General features: G+C 38.8%; 1 protein-coding gene across 9 annotated transcripts in view; it reads left to right on the top strand.

Annotated features, from left to right (window-relative positions):
• The first annotated feature begins 2,956 nt into the window (after positions 1–2,956).
• The window catches only part of LOC112047001 (transcriptional activator protein Pur-alpha), a 29,165-nt gene continuing 18,829 nt past the window's right edge, over positions 2,957–13,292 (top strand). For 4 of the 9 annotated variants that reach the window (XM_052889384.1, XM_052889383.1, XM_052889382.1 and 1 more), the window contains exon 1: positions 3,046–3,205. In XM_052889384.1, coding sequence (XP_052745344.1) covers positions 3,061–3,205 — 145 coding nt within the window. In that variant the 5' untranslated portion in view covers positions 3,046–3,060. Of the gene's footprint in view, positions 3,489–3,522; positions 4,074–13,292 lie in introns of those variants that run through there. The other 5 variants (XM_024083886.2, XM_024083883.2, XM_052889386.1 and 2 more) reach the window with 4 other exon arrangements.

Below are 13,292 nucleotides of genomic sequence, written 5' to 3'. Positions count from 1 at the left end.
CATGGCTAGCAACGGCCAGCCTGTACCATGGCTAGCAACGGCCAGCCTGTGCCTGTACCATGGCTAGCAACGGCCAGCCTGTGCCTGTACCATGGCTAGCAACGGCCAGCCTGTGCCTGTACCATGGCTAGCAACGGCCAGCCTGTGCCTGTACCATAGCTAGCAACGGCCAGCCTGTGCCTGTACCATGGCTAGCAACGGCCAGCCTGTGCCTGTACCATGGCTAGCAACGGCCAGCCTGTGCCTGTACCATGGCTAGCAACGGCCAGCCTGTGCCTGTACCATGGCTAGCAACGGCCAGCCTGTGCCTGTACCATGGCTAGCAACGGCCAGCCTGTACCATGGCTAGCAACGGCCAGCCTGTACCATGGCTAGCAACGGCCAGCAGCATGAATGTTCTTGAAGGTTTTAAATGGCGAGGATGATAAGCGAGCGTTACGCCGGCGAAGGTCGTGACTCTACTTTAGAGGGAGGAGACCTTATTTAAGGGGTCGACGAGTAATAACGACTGTATACTGGTGAGATTTGGGTTGACCCTCTCCCCCTGAATAACGCAAGAAATCAACGGACTCAACATTCAGGGTCGACTCTCCTTATAGGGGAGGAGATATGGAGCTTAGATCCACCATGCTGCTCTAATGCCGGGCAGCGGTAAATGGTAAATTTATTAACTGTGTAACTCCACCGACTACCTAAATACGTTTTCTACACGACATCGTACCGGAACGCTAAATGGCTTGTCGGTCGGGTCGGGTGGTAACTAGCCACAGCCGTAGCCTCCCACCAGCCAGACCTGGACCAATTAAGAAAACCTCAATCGAACCCAGGATCTTCGTCTTAGGTATAAAACCTTCCAAAGTCACCGTGATCCAAACTCCAAAAATGACCACCGTACTTGCCGATTACCTATAGTCCTATACCTTGGCTTTGCAACTGTATTATGCTTTTCTAGTCTATAGTGATCTGTGATTATGCTTACCAGCCTTACAAAGACATGACCTATACTTGAGACATAACTTCCAAAAATAACGCAGTAGGCCCAGCACGTACCTAATCGAAAAAAATATATGATGACAAATATTTAAAAATCCCCAAAAATAACAATTAAAATTCAAAATATTTTTTAATTAATACCTACAATAAATAATACCTAAATATCGTCTACAATGTCAAAGTCAAAGTCAAAATTTATTTATTTCAAATAGGCTTAGTTTACAAGCTCTTTCGAACCAGTTGTCGACTTGTGTGTTCAGGTCAGGAACTGTAAAAACTATATAAACATAAATATTTAAAAGGACAAAATTGTGCATGTGTTATTTTATTTTAAATGAATTTTATTTTGTTATTACCATTATTTTAAATTAATTACATGGGATACGTTAATAGGCAGTTTTTGTCAAGTTAATTTTAAGCATTCTAAATTCTAATTCTTGAAAACTGGCGCGAAATCAGATCACAAAACTATAGACCACTTTTTTATTTTCTCTCGGCTCTGATAAATCACAGACTATAAAGGCTGTAGGCAAAATATCTGTCAGATTGTAACAACTTATTTTAGAGAATTATTAACTATGGAGATGCATCGCACCGAAATTTGGCAGCAAAATTGACTGTAATTTTTTAAAGGGGGACAAGTAAAGTCAACACTCACACAACACACAAGAACACCAATAAAATATAAATGGCGTCCTTACACTACACACCATAAATTTGATTCGCAAATAATAAACACATCATTTAGACTCGTTACAGAATAATCGAGAACTTGATCGATGTTTTGCTGTCCCGTCTGAAGAATCGGTTGTTGAAGATAATGTTTTTAATACAAAATTAATATAAAAAGAAATATATACAAATAAAACGTAACTTCATCTTTTAGTAAACTAGAAGTTGTTAACCATTTTTTAGGGAACTATTTCTTTTTTAGAAGTTAGCCCTTGACTATAATCTCACCTGATGGTAAGTGATGATGCAATCTAAGATGGAAGCGGGCTAACTTGTTAGGAGGAGGATGAAAATCCACACCATTTAGGTTTCTACACGACATCGCACCGGAACGCCAAATCGCTTGACGGTACGTCTTTGCCGGTCAGGTGGTAACGAGCCACGGCCTTTCACCAGCCATACCTAAACCATTTAGGCAAACCATAATCAGCCCACTCTAGAATTTGCATACCACTGTGCTACGGTGGACGTATACATCGATTCTATTGAAACAGTTTTTATAAACGCGTTAGATCGTCGGTAGAAGGGTATCATAATAATTGAAAGAAGGGTAACGTCTAGCGAGGCAGGTACCTACATAACTTGTCTGAGGTCAACAGATAATTACACAAGATATGTCAATATTCATGGTCGTCTATAGCACATGTCAGAAACGAAATTTTAATGATCTCGGAGGAATTAAATAATAATCATTGCAGGTGAAAGTAATTGAAATAATTACTTCATTTTATTTTAACACACACATTTCTGAAAAAGAATAAAACTATTACATTGAATATTTACTTATCAATTTCGCTTCCAGATTTGTAATTACCGTAATAAGACAAATTTAAAAACAATTTCCATATATTTATGATAAAAGGTTATCAACGATCTATTTGTCTAAACAAGTTAGTTAAATTATGGTTTATTAATATTCGTTTTATTTAAATTTAAAACCGAAATCTTCAGTTGACACAGCTGTATTGAAGTTATATAGAAACGTTATTTTATATCTATGTACGAAATCCTACTTGACGACAAAAGTTATGAGGTTCTTTCGATGTCCACTTTTGATATAAATTAATTAATATAATTTATAATATATCCTGTGAATAAAAAAATAACATATTGATTTTTAACATTTCTTGATTAAAGTTTAGTTTTGCTAATATACCGAATAGATTTAATTTGCCACTTTACAAGCAAATTAATTTAATAAACATAAAAATTCAAACATTGCATCAAAAAGCGCCTCAATTTGATGGCTTCAAAACCATAGACAATTTGACTTCTAGTTTTACAAGAGGTCCGAAAAGATCGGTGGATTTCGTAGATTTCGGTGTGTGGATTGAAATGTCGGATATCGGCAGCGGTGACGAAGGGATTTCTAGTCAGAGTACGTATTTTTTGCAGCGGCTCAGGGTCCAAAGAGTGTATCGTTTCGCGCCGTTTCAGTTCCCCTCGCGGCCGAGTGTCCCAACCACCGGAGCGTTGGAAAGTAAATATCTCATTGTTCCCGTTTCAAAATGGCGAATCTGGGTCTGGTGGTCCGCTAGCCGTCGGTCGGCGAGGCGGGAGGCCCCGGCGGGTCGCGGCGCGGCGGCGGGCGACGGCGCGGCCGGCCCGTCTCAGCGCCGGCGGAGGTTGACGACCTATCGATTTTTTCGTCTGCGACCTCTCGTCGGCGGGCGGGCCGCTGTCCAGCGAGGGCAGCTCGGCCGCCGGAGCTCGCTCCCGGGCTCGGACCCGCCGCCTCGTCGCCCGCTGCGGCTGCACGGCAGGTCAGTGTCCCGGAGCCTCTCGGGGTGCTCCGCCTCGGCCTCGCCGCCCGAAGCGCCTCGCCCTCCACCCCAGGCGTGCGCAGCTCGCTCGGAGCCCCATAGGTTATTACAAATCCACCCCAGGTGTCACATTCCTTTGTTCCCAAGTGGTGAGTGATCAGTGTCGGAGTGCTGTGCTAGTGTGATCGTGATCAGTGCTGGTGTGTGCCGAGGAAGTGAGCTCACAGAGCTAATGTTGCGTATTTTGGCAAAACATCTATAATCAATATTTTGCAAGACAAAGGAAATGTCTATTGTTACAATCAGTGGCATTAAGAAACAATTTATTGATTGAAAGTAATAATGAAGACAATAGAGACATGTCACAGACTGCAGTTGACATGTGCAGTTCCAGCCCACACCTACAAGGAATGTTGACTAACTTGACAAATACTGCAACTATTGACACTTGGGAGAGAGAATATTAAGTGCAAAACAAATAATTGTGTGTTTATAAGCAATTGTTGTGCAATTAGTTGGTGAAAGTGTGCAGCAACTGCTGAGGCTGCGGGGAAGCGAGTAAGTGGTAACAGCTGACGATGACAGGTAAGACTGTTGAGCTACAACTGTTGGTATTGTTTCATTTACATTCAGTTTATCTCACATGAAAGAGAACTGCAAATGTAAACTAACAATTAATGCTATTATTCAATCTTTATAGAAAATGTAGTTAGACTTTAATAATGAGTACTCATACTTGTTTTATTACTAAAATAGGGATATTCAAAAATGAAATGTATGATATTTGTAGATCAGTGTCAATGTTAGATTTATTGATTTCCTATTAGTTAAAAATTACTTTCATTGTTGATAATAAAGGTCAAGTGAAATTAAAAGTATGTGCAAAACTGGAAAGCAGAGAAAGAATTTACTATTTTTAGTCAAAATCCTGACAAATATGCACGACAACATACCTACTCGACCAAAAACTGACTTCAGTCTTTACATATCATACAATATCTCAGATACTTCAACTTTGCTTTCAGAAAATGAAGCAATTATGTATCACTCAATGATGTTGTAATATAAAACACACTGACAAGGCCATTTGACTTTAATCTCCGAGAGACTCTCTCCGCATTGTGTTCCTCATTACTGAGGGTCGTGACTATCACACATTCACAACTTTTTCCCGCACGATGTCACACCATGCGGCTTGGCTTTTCACAACTTATAGAGCTTTGTGTACTTTTGTACTCCGAGAGCTCAATACTAGGCAGGAATATTGACTGTATTGCCAACAACTGAGCTGCTAATATTTTTGTAGCTTGCGGGGAGAACATACTAGGTTTTTTTTTTTCATTTAATCCATCAATGATCAGTTGCTCGATCATATACTGGTTTTTTTGATAGAAGTGGATGTTTTAGGTTGAAAGTTACTTCATTAAGTGCCTCTTCGTGTTATTGTCATACATTGATTTGTCTACCACACAAATCATCCAGGGTGGATTGCTTTAGGTTTTCTTTTAACTTAGTTATTTGTCCTTGTCTATAAACTAACAGTGAAGGAAAACATAGTTAGGAAACCTGCACACCAGAGAATTTTCTTAATTCTCTGTGTATGTCAATACGCCGCATTGAGCCAGCGTGATGGACTATTGGACTAACCACTTTCATTTTGAGAGGAGACTCAAGCTCAGCAGTGAATCAGATATGGGTTGATAATGATGATGATGATGAAAGTTTCTGGTATTGTAAGGGGTAATCTCTGGATCTACTGAACCGATTTTGAAAAATCTAGAAACTAGAAAGCCACATTATATTATTTGGGAGTGTAGAAGGCTATATTTTATCCCCATATTCCCACAGTAAAGGCTGTTACTTAAATAGTTACATATAATAGAAGTCTCAGACATGTGGATTTACCAATTTGAGTATATAAAAACACCTTCGCAAATAATTTAGAATATAAAAACATTATTTTAGAACAAATTTGATCCCTATAAAAAATGGCTATAGTGAGTTATCCTTAAAAGATAAGAAATAAGACATATTTGTCTCTGTCTTTTGTAGAAAATTCAACAACTCCATAATTTTTGTGTAACTTAAACAGATTATGCAGTGCACCTGTGGAAGCTCTGAAAAAGAAATATATTTTCCCATTGTTGCTGAGCTCCTGTTTCTCCTACAGTGATGTTATTTGGCCTATGACACTCACAAGTAATGTGGCTTTCCATTGGTGAAAGAATTAGTAAAATTGTTTCAGTAGCTCCAGAGATTACCCCTACAACCTCACACACACACACAAACTTTACCTCTCTATAATATTAGTATAAATATACAAAGACCAACCCTACCCAGCAGCAGTCTGAGCTAATGCAGATTAAACACATGAAATACCTAGTCTTTCCATGGCTTCAGTGTACAGCTAGCCTTACTACAGCATTGTTGTCAACTGCTGTGTGACCTACATCACACTGAGCCTGTTGATTGACTGATTGGGACCAATGTAGTCTTTGGGGCTTGCAGAATAGATTAAGGTGTTTATCACATTTGGCACAAAGAATATATGTATCTTGAGAATGTATTTACCAAGTAGCAATCACAAAACCAAATATTGTACAAGGCAAAATATTAATATGTACAAACAAATAGGAGATTAGTTAGTTATATCTGCTTATTGTTTTCAAAACAAAAAAATTTTTCATAGGGTTGGGTGTACTCTTCTCAAGATCCCTAAGACAGTTATGGACCTGCCAATACATAAGTTTGAGCTAAAACATTACTAGACAATAGATGAGTTCCTTAATGATAAAGATGTTTGGGAAATATTGGATCAGCTTCTACCTTCACATGGAAAGTAATACTAAAAGAAATTTTAATAATTTTAACAATTGTAGATTATTAGGATCTTGAATCATCATAAATCATAAATCATTTATTGCCAGTATGTGGTCATACACAGATATTGTTGAATTTTAATGCCCGTTGACCGTTCTTCTCAGCAGAACTTGCCTTCCGAACTGGTGGTTAGTCTTTACAAATAAACTAAGCCTACTTGAAATAAATGAATTTTGATTTTTGAAGACTAAACTAGGGCATGCACTGAATACACCTTACTCCTCCAATACAGCTTTGTAATGTATTCTTAGGTATACATTGCTTTTAATCTAAATTTGTACCATTCTACAAATGGATAAGAATGTAAAATTTAACTTCAAACGTGTGGCAACCAATTGTAACAATAGCAAGCAAGTGATAAAAATAAAATATTTAATCACTTGGATCAATATTGCATCCATAATGCTGCGCAGTGCACTATCCACAAACAGTATAAGTACCCACCACAAGGCGTATTTATCTACTTGACAAATAACTTCTTGCTTTTATTGCTAACTGTAATTCTTCAGCGAGGTGTTGTCACCTTTTTTGAAGAACAGAACCACCACGCTCCTGTGCCACGCCTTGGGCGTTGTGCCCTCGTGATGGAATTGAACAATCGCTGAAGGACTTTAGGTATCGGTTTTCCACCTGCTTTCACGAGTTCTGCTGTGATTCCGTCCTCACCTGGCGCCTTATTGTTCTGTTCTTCAAAAAAGGTGACAACACCTTGCTGAAGAATTACAGACTCAATCAAAGACTTTCATAAACTAATTAGATTTATAATTAAGTTAAACTAGCCTCAGTTGATTTCATTAAAATTTATTAAACAATGTTTTCATTTCAAGGTTATCCTTGAATAAAAGGTCAAGTCTGGGCTATATTTAAATACTCAGTGGATACCATATTTTGCTAACTTACAAATGGTTTCAGTAGTTCATAGCAACACAGTTTAGCTTGCAGTATCATAATAAAATATATCGCAATATATGAATTGATTACCCAAGTGATAATCAAGTACACTGAAAATTTATACCAATTTAAAGAATTATACAAAAATATTGGCTTAGTAGTATGACATAATTTTTGTCTGACTTTTACATTTGTTTTGTAAATTTCTACCACTTCTTGGCACCCTCAGACTATAAAGATGAAAATTTGTGTTGGTAACAGATTTGTCTGGAATTTTGGAATAGGGATAGTCCTGGATTAACATATTCACTAGTTTTATCCTTGAAAATCCAGGATTCCTGTATATCTTGTACTAAGGTTAAGTAGACACTGTATCCTATAGCTTTGCATCTTCATTCGTAACACTCCCAAAGATCCGCGTGGGCTGGGGGGCGTGTAGCGATGAATGAAAAACCCACTACTGATGCACCATACTTCTTAAACAGTACTGGTTTCTTTTGATGGGACAAATCAGCCTTACTTTAGAGTAGCAACTATACATGTATGGATCCAAATCTAAAAATAGTTTTAGCCTAGTGACATCTAGGATATAAATGATTTAAATATTATTTGTGGCTTATTTATTTATAAAATAAAATAATTGACTGTAGCTATCAAATTGATATCAATCATACTACAAAAAAAATCTATTTACTATATGTTGCAGTGTTTATCAGTTAATTTATTGATCATAGATAGGTCGGATCACTTAACAAAGATTACACTTGTTGCTAATCACTATGTAGTATAAAACAAAGTAGCTTTCTCTGTCCCTATGTATGCTTAAATCATTAAAACTAAGCAACAGATTTTGATGCTTTTTTTAATAGATAGAGTGATTGAAGAGGAAGGTTGATAAGTATAATAACATCCATGGTTCCCTCAGGATTTGTGAAAAGCTGAAATCCACGCGGACAAAGTCGCTGTCCGCTAGTATTGTATAATTTCAAGTTTAAATATACAGAGACAGCTAAATTTAGGAATTACTAAGTATATGTGGAAAAGTCATCCATCGCCTATTAAAAAGTGGATGCACAATCACCAACAAAAAAACATTCCCACTTAATGAGTGCCAAACACAACTTCTTGCCACTCAATTCAAGTAGTCGCATTTGCAAATGCAACCTTAAATTCAATTGTTAAGGTTGAATTTGCTCTGAATTTGGGATTTTATTGAATATTGGACTATATTTAAAGGCCTTTAGGTATAATTTTCTTTACCTTCTTCTTCTTTTTCTGAAACTGTCAAAGAAAAATTGACCAGTTTATAAGTGAAATTTTCTACATGATTGTGCATCCTTTTATTATAAGAGGTCAATGGGAAAAGGCTGTTTAGATATTCTTATCAAAACTCATAAATCAGATTTTCCAATATACCTATGTGTTTTGAAACATCGTTACAGAAGTCTTTTTCAGGTTTCAGAGTTACCCCTATGGTTTTAGGGCTGTAGAGGGTTCCATAAAAAACCAGGAAGTTATATCCTCAAATATCACTCAACTGGGTCAAAAAACCTTCAAACAAAGTGGGTAAAAAAATCTATTTTGCATACATCAAATCCATCACACTGGGTACAGTGATGTCTTGTCGGTAATATAATTTTACGATTGTCCCACATCATTGCACATCTGTTCATTTTTATAAATATATTTCCCCAGAATATATTTTTAACACAGTGCTAAAACTTACACAGAATGAGTACCAGTTTTTTACTGTTTGGAACAGTACAATTGTCTGCTAGCAAAACCTAAAAGTGAGCCGTGATAGCCCAGTGGATATGACCTCTGCCTCCGATTTCGGAGGGTGTGAGTTCGAATCCGGTCTGGGGCATGCACCTCCAACTTTTCAGTTGTGTGCAATTTAAGAAATTATATATCACGTGTCTCAATCGGTGAAGGAAAACATCATGAGGAAACCTGCATACCAGAGAATTTCTTAACTCTCTGCGTGTGTGAAGTCTGTCAATCCGCATTGGGCCAGCGTGGTGGACTATTGGCCTAACCCCTCTCATTCTGAGAGGAGACTCGAGCTCAGCAGTGAGCCGTATATGGGTTGATAACGAAAACCTAAAAGTATTTGTTGAGTTGATTTAGTTGAGCTGAGTTGATTTAGGTTACTACTATAATTAATAGTCTTGCCCGGTGGTTTCACCTGTGTCTATCTGTCTGTATCCCTTTCCTGGATGAACTGAGATGGAAGTGTCTGTATACATAGAAGAGTCATCATTATCAACCCATATTTGGCTCACTGCTGTGGCTCAAGTCTCCTCTCAGAATGAGAGGGGTTATGCCCAATGCAGATTGGCAGACTTCACACACGCAGAGGGTTATGAAAATTCTCTGGTATGCAGGTTTCGTCACAATGTTTTTCCTTCACCGTTTTGAGACACGTGATGTTTAATTTCTTAAAATGCACACAACTGAAAAAGTTTGAGGTGCATGCCCCTGATCGGATTTGAAACCACACCCTCTGGAATCAGAGGCAGAGGTCATATCCACCGGGCTATCACAGCTCTCATAGATGAGTACTTAATTTATATCTTTACAAATAGTCAAATCACCTTTCAAAAGTTCTTGTAAACTGCGCCTATTTGAAATAAATGAATTTTGAATTTTATTGAATATACACTTGTACTTGAATGTTTGACTGGTAGTAGGCATCTGCCGTGGCTAGTTACCACCCTATCCACACAGATGTACCAAAGAACATTCCAGTAGATCCATAGATTACCCCCCTACAACACTACATACTTTACCTCTATCAAATATTAGTGTAGTATTAAGTTTTTCACCAATCCCACGGGAACCATGGATTATTCTGGTTATTCTGGTTTAAAAACCTGAATATGTGGCTCAATTACCTCTACCTTCCAGTGAAAGTTAAATCAAAATTGGTTCAGCTGTTCTAAGGAATAGTCTGGAATAACATTTTACATAACAAAGTTTTTGATTGTGTTTGTGTTCCTGTAAAACACAGTTATATTCAAGTTCAATTACTTATATTTATATTTTCTTTTATTTTCTTTTTTCTTAAAAAAGAATATTTGCCATAACTTTTATAATATGGCCAATATTCCCATTCCCCTCCAACTAGTCGGGAAAGACTGCTAGGAGCAAGTACGACAATAGACCAACGAAGTGAGGAACCACCAGCCCTCGGTGATGCGTCCAACCGCTCTTACCGTTGAGCTATATGTAGACTTGCCGACACCCGCGACTTAGTGAGGTTCGTGACCACATGGGCTATAAACGACACATCTTTCGATAAACAATGATTCTCCATCAAGTACGGTCGGTGGCCATTTAGAAGGCACTGAAAACGTGCGGGCACCTGTTTCTTTGAGTAGATCTGACCATTGGGTTGCATCTCGTGGCCATTTGCCTTCTACATTTCCCAACCTTGGACCATGACATTATTTTTAACACTACACGTATAAACCCTTCTTCTTGAATTACTATCTATTGTTGAAGACTAAGTGCATAGCTTAAAAACGTTCTAGGCATACAAATGCGGGAAGCAACTGTGTTTTCTACTATGCAAAGATGTATTGATTGATTAATTATTGATATGTATTTATGAATATTGATGTTAATGTAAAATTGTATGTATTGCGTTTAATAGATTCACTTTCTCCAACGGCCCATCGTGCCCAGCGTTGGTCGAGTGTAGCGATATGGATATATTTGCGGCTCATCAATTTTGCTACGCTTTGTTAGCTTGCATCTTTATTTCATCATAATTATCTACCTATTTTAACGGTTTACTTCATTGGAGAGTGGATTTTGAGCTTGGGTCACGCATTTTAAGCAATCATGCTGCTTCTTATATGATATGTCGTCTGTATAAACAAATTAACTCTAACTTGCATTAGGTATTCGTGCGATAGTGCTACGCTAGTTTTTTTATTTTATTTTAATTTTTTACGCAATCACAACACACATACACAGACAGCTCTTGAAAACTCATTTAGAGAATTCCGCACCCCAACGATAACCCCACTAGCGGTTAAGCCTTGCAACTACACCCCCGATTCCAACGCCGATTGTAGATCTAACGCCCGGAACACGTCCTTTACGATACTGGCGACGACATAACGACCGATAACGCTTGCCAGGTAACACATACGCAAGCTATACAGCATCTTCTCCGGCGAAGATAAAGTCCCCGATTTCTAACGTCATCCGGGCGTTGGCTCTAACCACTTCAGGGGGGCGTCAGGACTGGTACACTCAGGCTAAACACCCTTCCCGATCGAACGGCCGTCTAAGCCTACGTCCGAGTCTCCAGAAAAGAAGTTCCGTTTCGACTATCTCTTCTGCTTCTGCCTTTGGGCCCCATCAGGTGTAGCTCGCTCGAAATCCCCGGTGCCGCCTCTGAGGTTCCGTTAAGGAGCCTATGATACTTACGCAATCAGAAGATAAAAATGCTTCAATGCGGGTGCGGGGCTTAGGGGGTAGTGTCAAATTCAATAAGGGATAATGTCAAATTCAATAGGGGATAATGTCAAATTCAATAATAACCACTTGTTCTAGTGCCATCTCGTATCGAAGGTTGGCAAAAATTAAGGCTATTTGAAGTTTTCACTACTGTTCGAAACAGAGTTGGTACTCATATATCATATCAGATATGAATGATAATACCCGGGACCAACGGCTTAACGTGCTCTCCGGTGTACAACGGAGTAACACCATCAATTTCCCAAATCCAGGCTGAGAATTTGAACTGAAGAAGAGCCCTGTATCTCATAGCCCTACCCAGGTCTCGAACCCAGAGTATCGTGACCCGAAGCCACATATCCTAACCACTGGACCTACGAGGAGGTTCAGAGAGTTTTTTAAACAACGCTAACACCAAAAGTAGGCAAGTGTGTACTGCCGACTCATCACAGTTTGGTGCGTCATTAATCAATCACACTTAGTTCGATGGAGTGAGTGAAACTTTGCCGAGTAGCCGAACTTTTCGGCGGGCTATGACTGTCTGATGAAATGTCCGTTGTATCTTGACGTTTAATTTAATATCGTGTTTCGATGAGCTAAACTGTTGATTTATTTCAAAGGCTGCTTTTTTAGAGTTCCATACTTAAAAAGGAAAAAACGGAGCCTTTATACTCCTCATAACACTTTGTCCGTCTGTCTGTCTGTCAAGGCCCTTTATTTCGGAAATATTTGGAGGTATCAAATTGACATTTAAACCGTATAGTTGATATATAGGCGATCAGACGGAGAAAACTTTTCCGATCTATTGAAACTTTTTCCGACTCATTTATGTCGTTGTAGCCCTGGTGCCCTTTTTCTGACTATCTAGCCTTCGAGGATCAATCCAGGAAACTTATGTCCGAAAAATGCAACATTACATTTATATAATACCTATTACTGTCTTACTGTTTATTTTAGTCTAGTAAGCCTTGCCGTTTCACTCGCGTAGTTCACGTTGCCGTGGGAATACAGGAATTAATAATTCCTGTATTCCCACGGGCCTATAAAACTCACAAATAGCTTGGATTTTTGTTAGTAAAATATTTTTTTGTATCGGTTCAGTAGATCCACAGATTACTTTTACCATCTCACAAACTTTACCCCTTTATAATTATCAAATTGCTTATATTATTTTTAAAATTATTATAACGTGACGCTGATTAGTAAAGTAGTACACTTAAAGCTATGCTTGTCTAACACAAGACCAGAGCACAAACAAGAGTGGACGTTATTGTCTAGGAAAACTCATTCGCATCACAATAACGTATCAGAAATCACAATAAAATATCAAACTAAAAAATGGAAACCATAAAAAACGTCGTGGCCGCACCTACCTAACGCCCCCCCCCCCGCGCCGCGGTGAGGTGATTTCTCAACAAAAAATTATGGGTTTCACTTTTTTGCCCGTCTGGCTGCTGTCTGTACACGAGGCCGAGGGCGATGACCCGCCTTGAACCACTTGCGTAACCGACGCGTAGTCACCACTCGCACCGACTAGAGCACGACTGGTGGCGTGCGTGA

The sequence above is a fragment of the Bicyclus anynana genome, chromosome 25 (assembly GCF_947172395.1).
Source record: "Bicyclus anynana chromosome 25, ilBicAnyn1.1, whole genome shotgun sequence".
NCBI classification, from domain to species: domain Eukaryota; kingdom Metazoa; phylum Arthropoda; class Insecta; order Lepidoptera; family Nymphalidae; genus Bicyclus; species Bicyclus anynana.
Note: the sequence above shows the minus strand (reverse complement) of the source record. Positions and strands in the feature narration are given on the sequence as shown.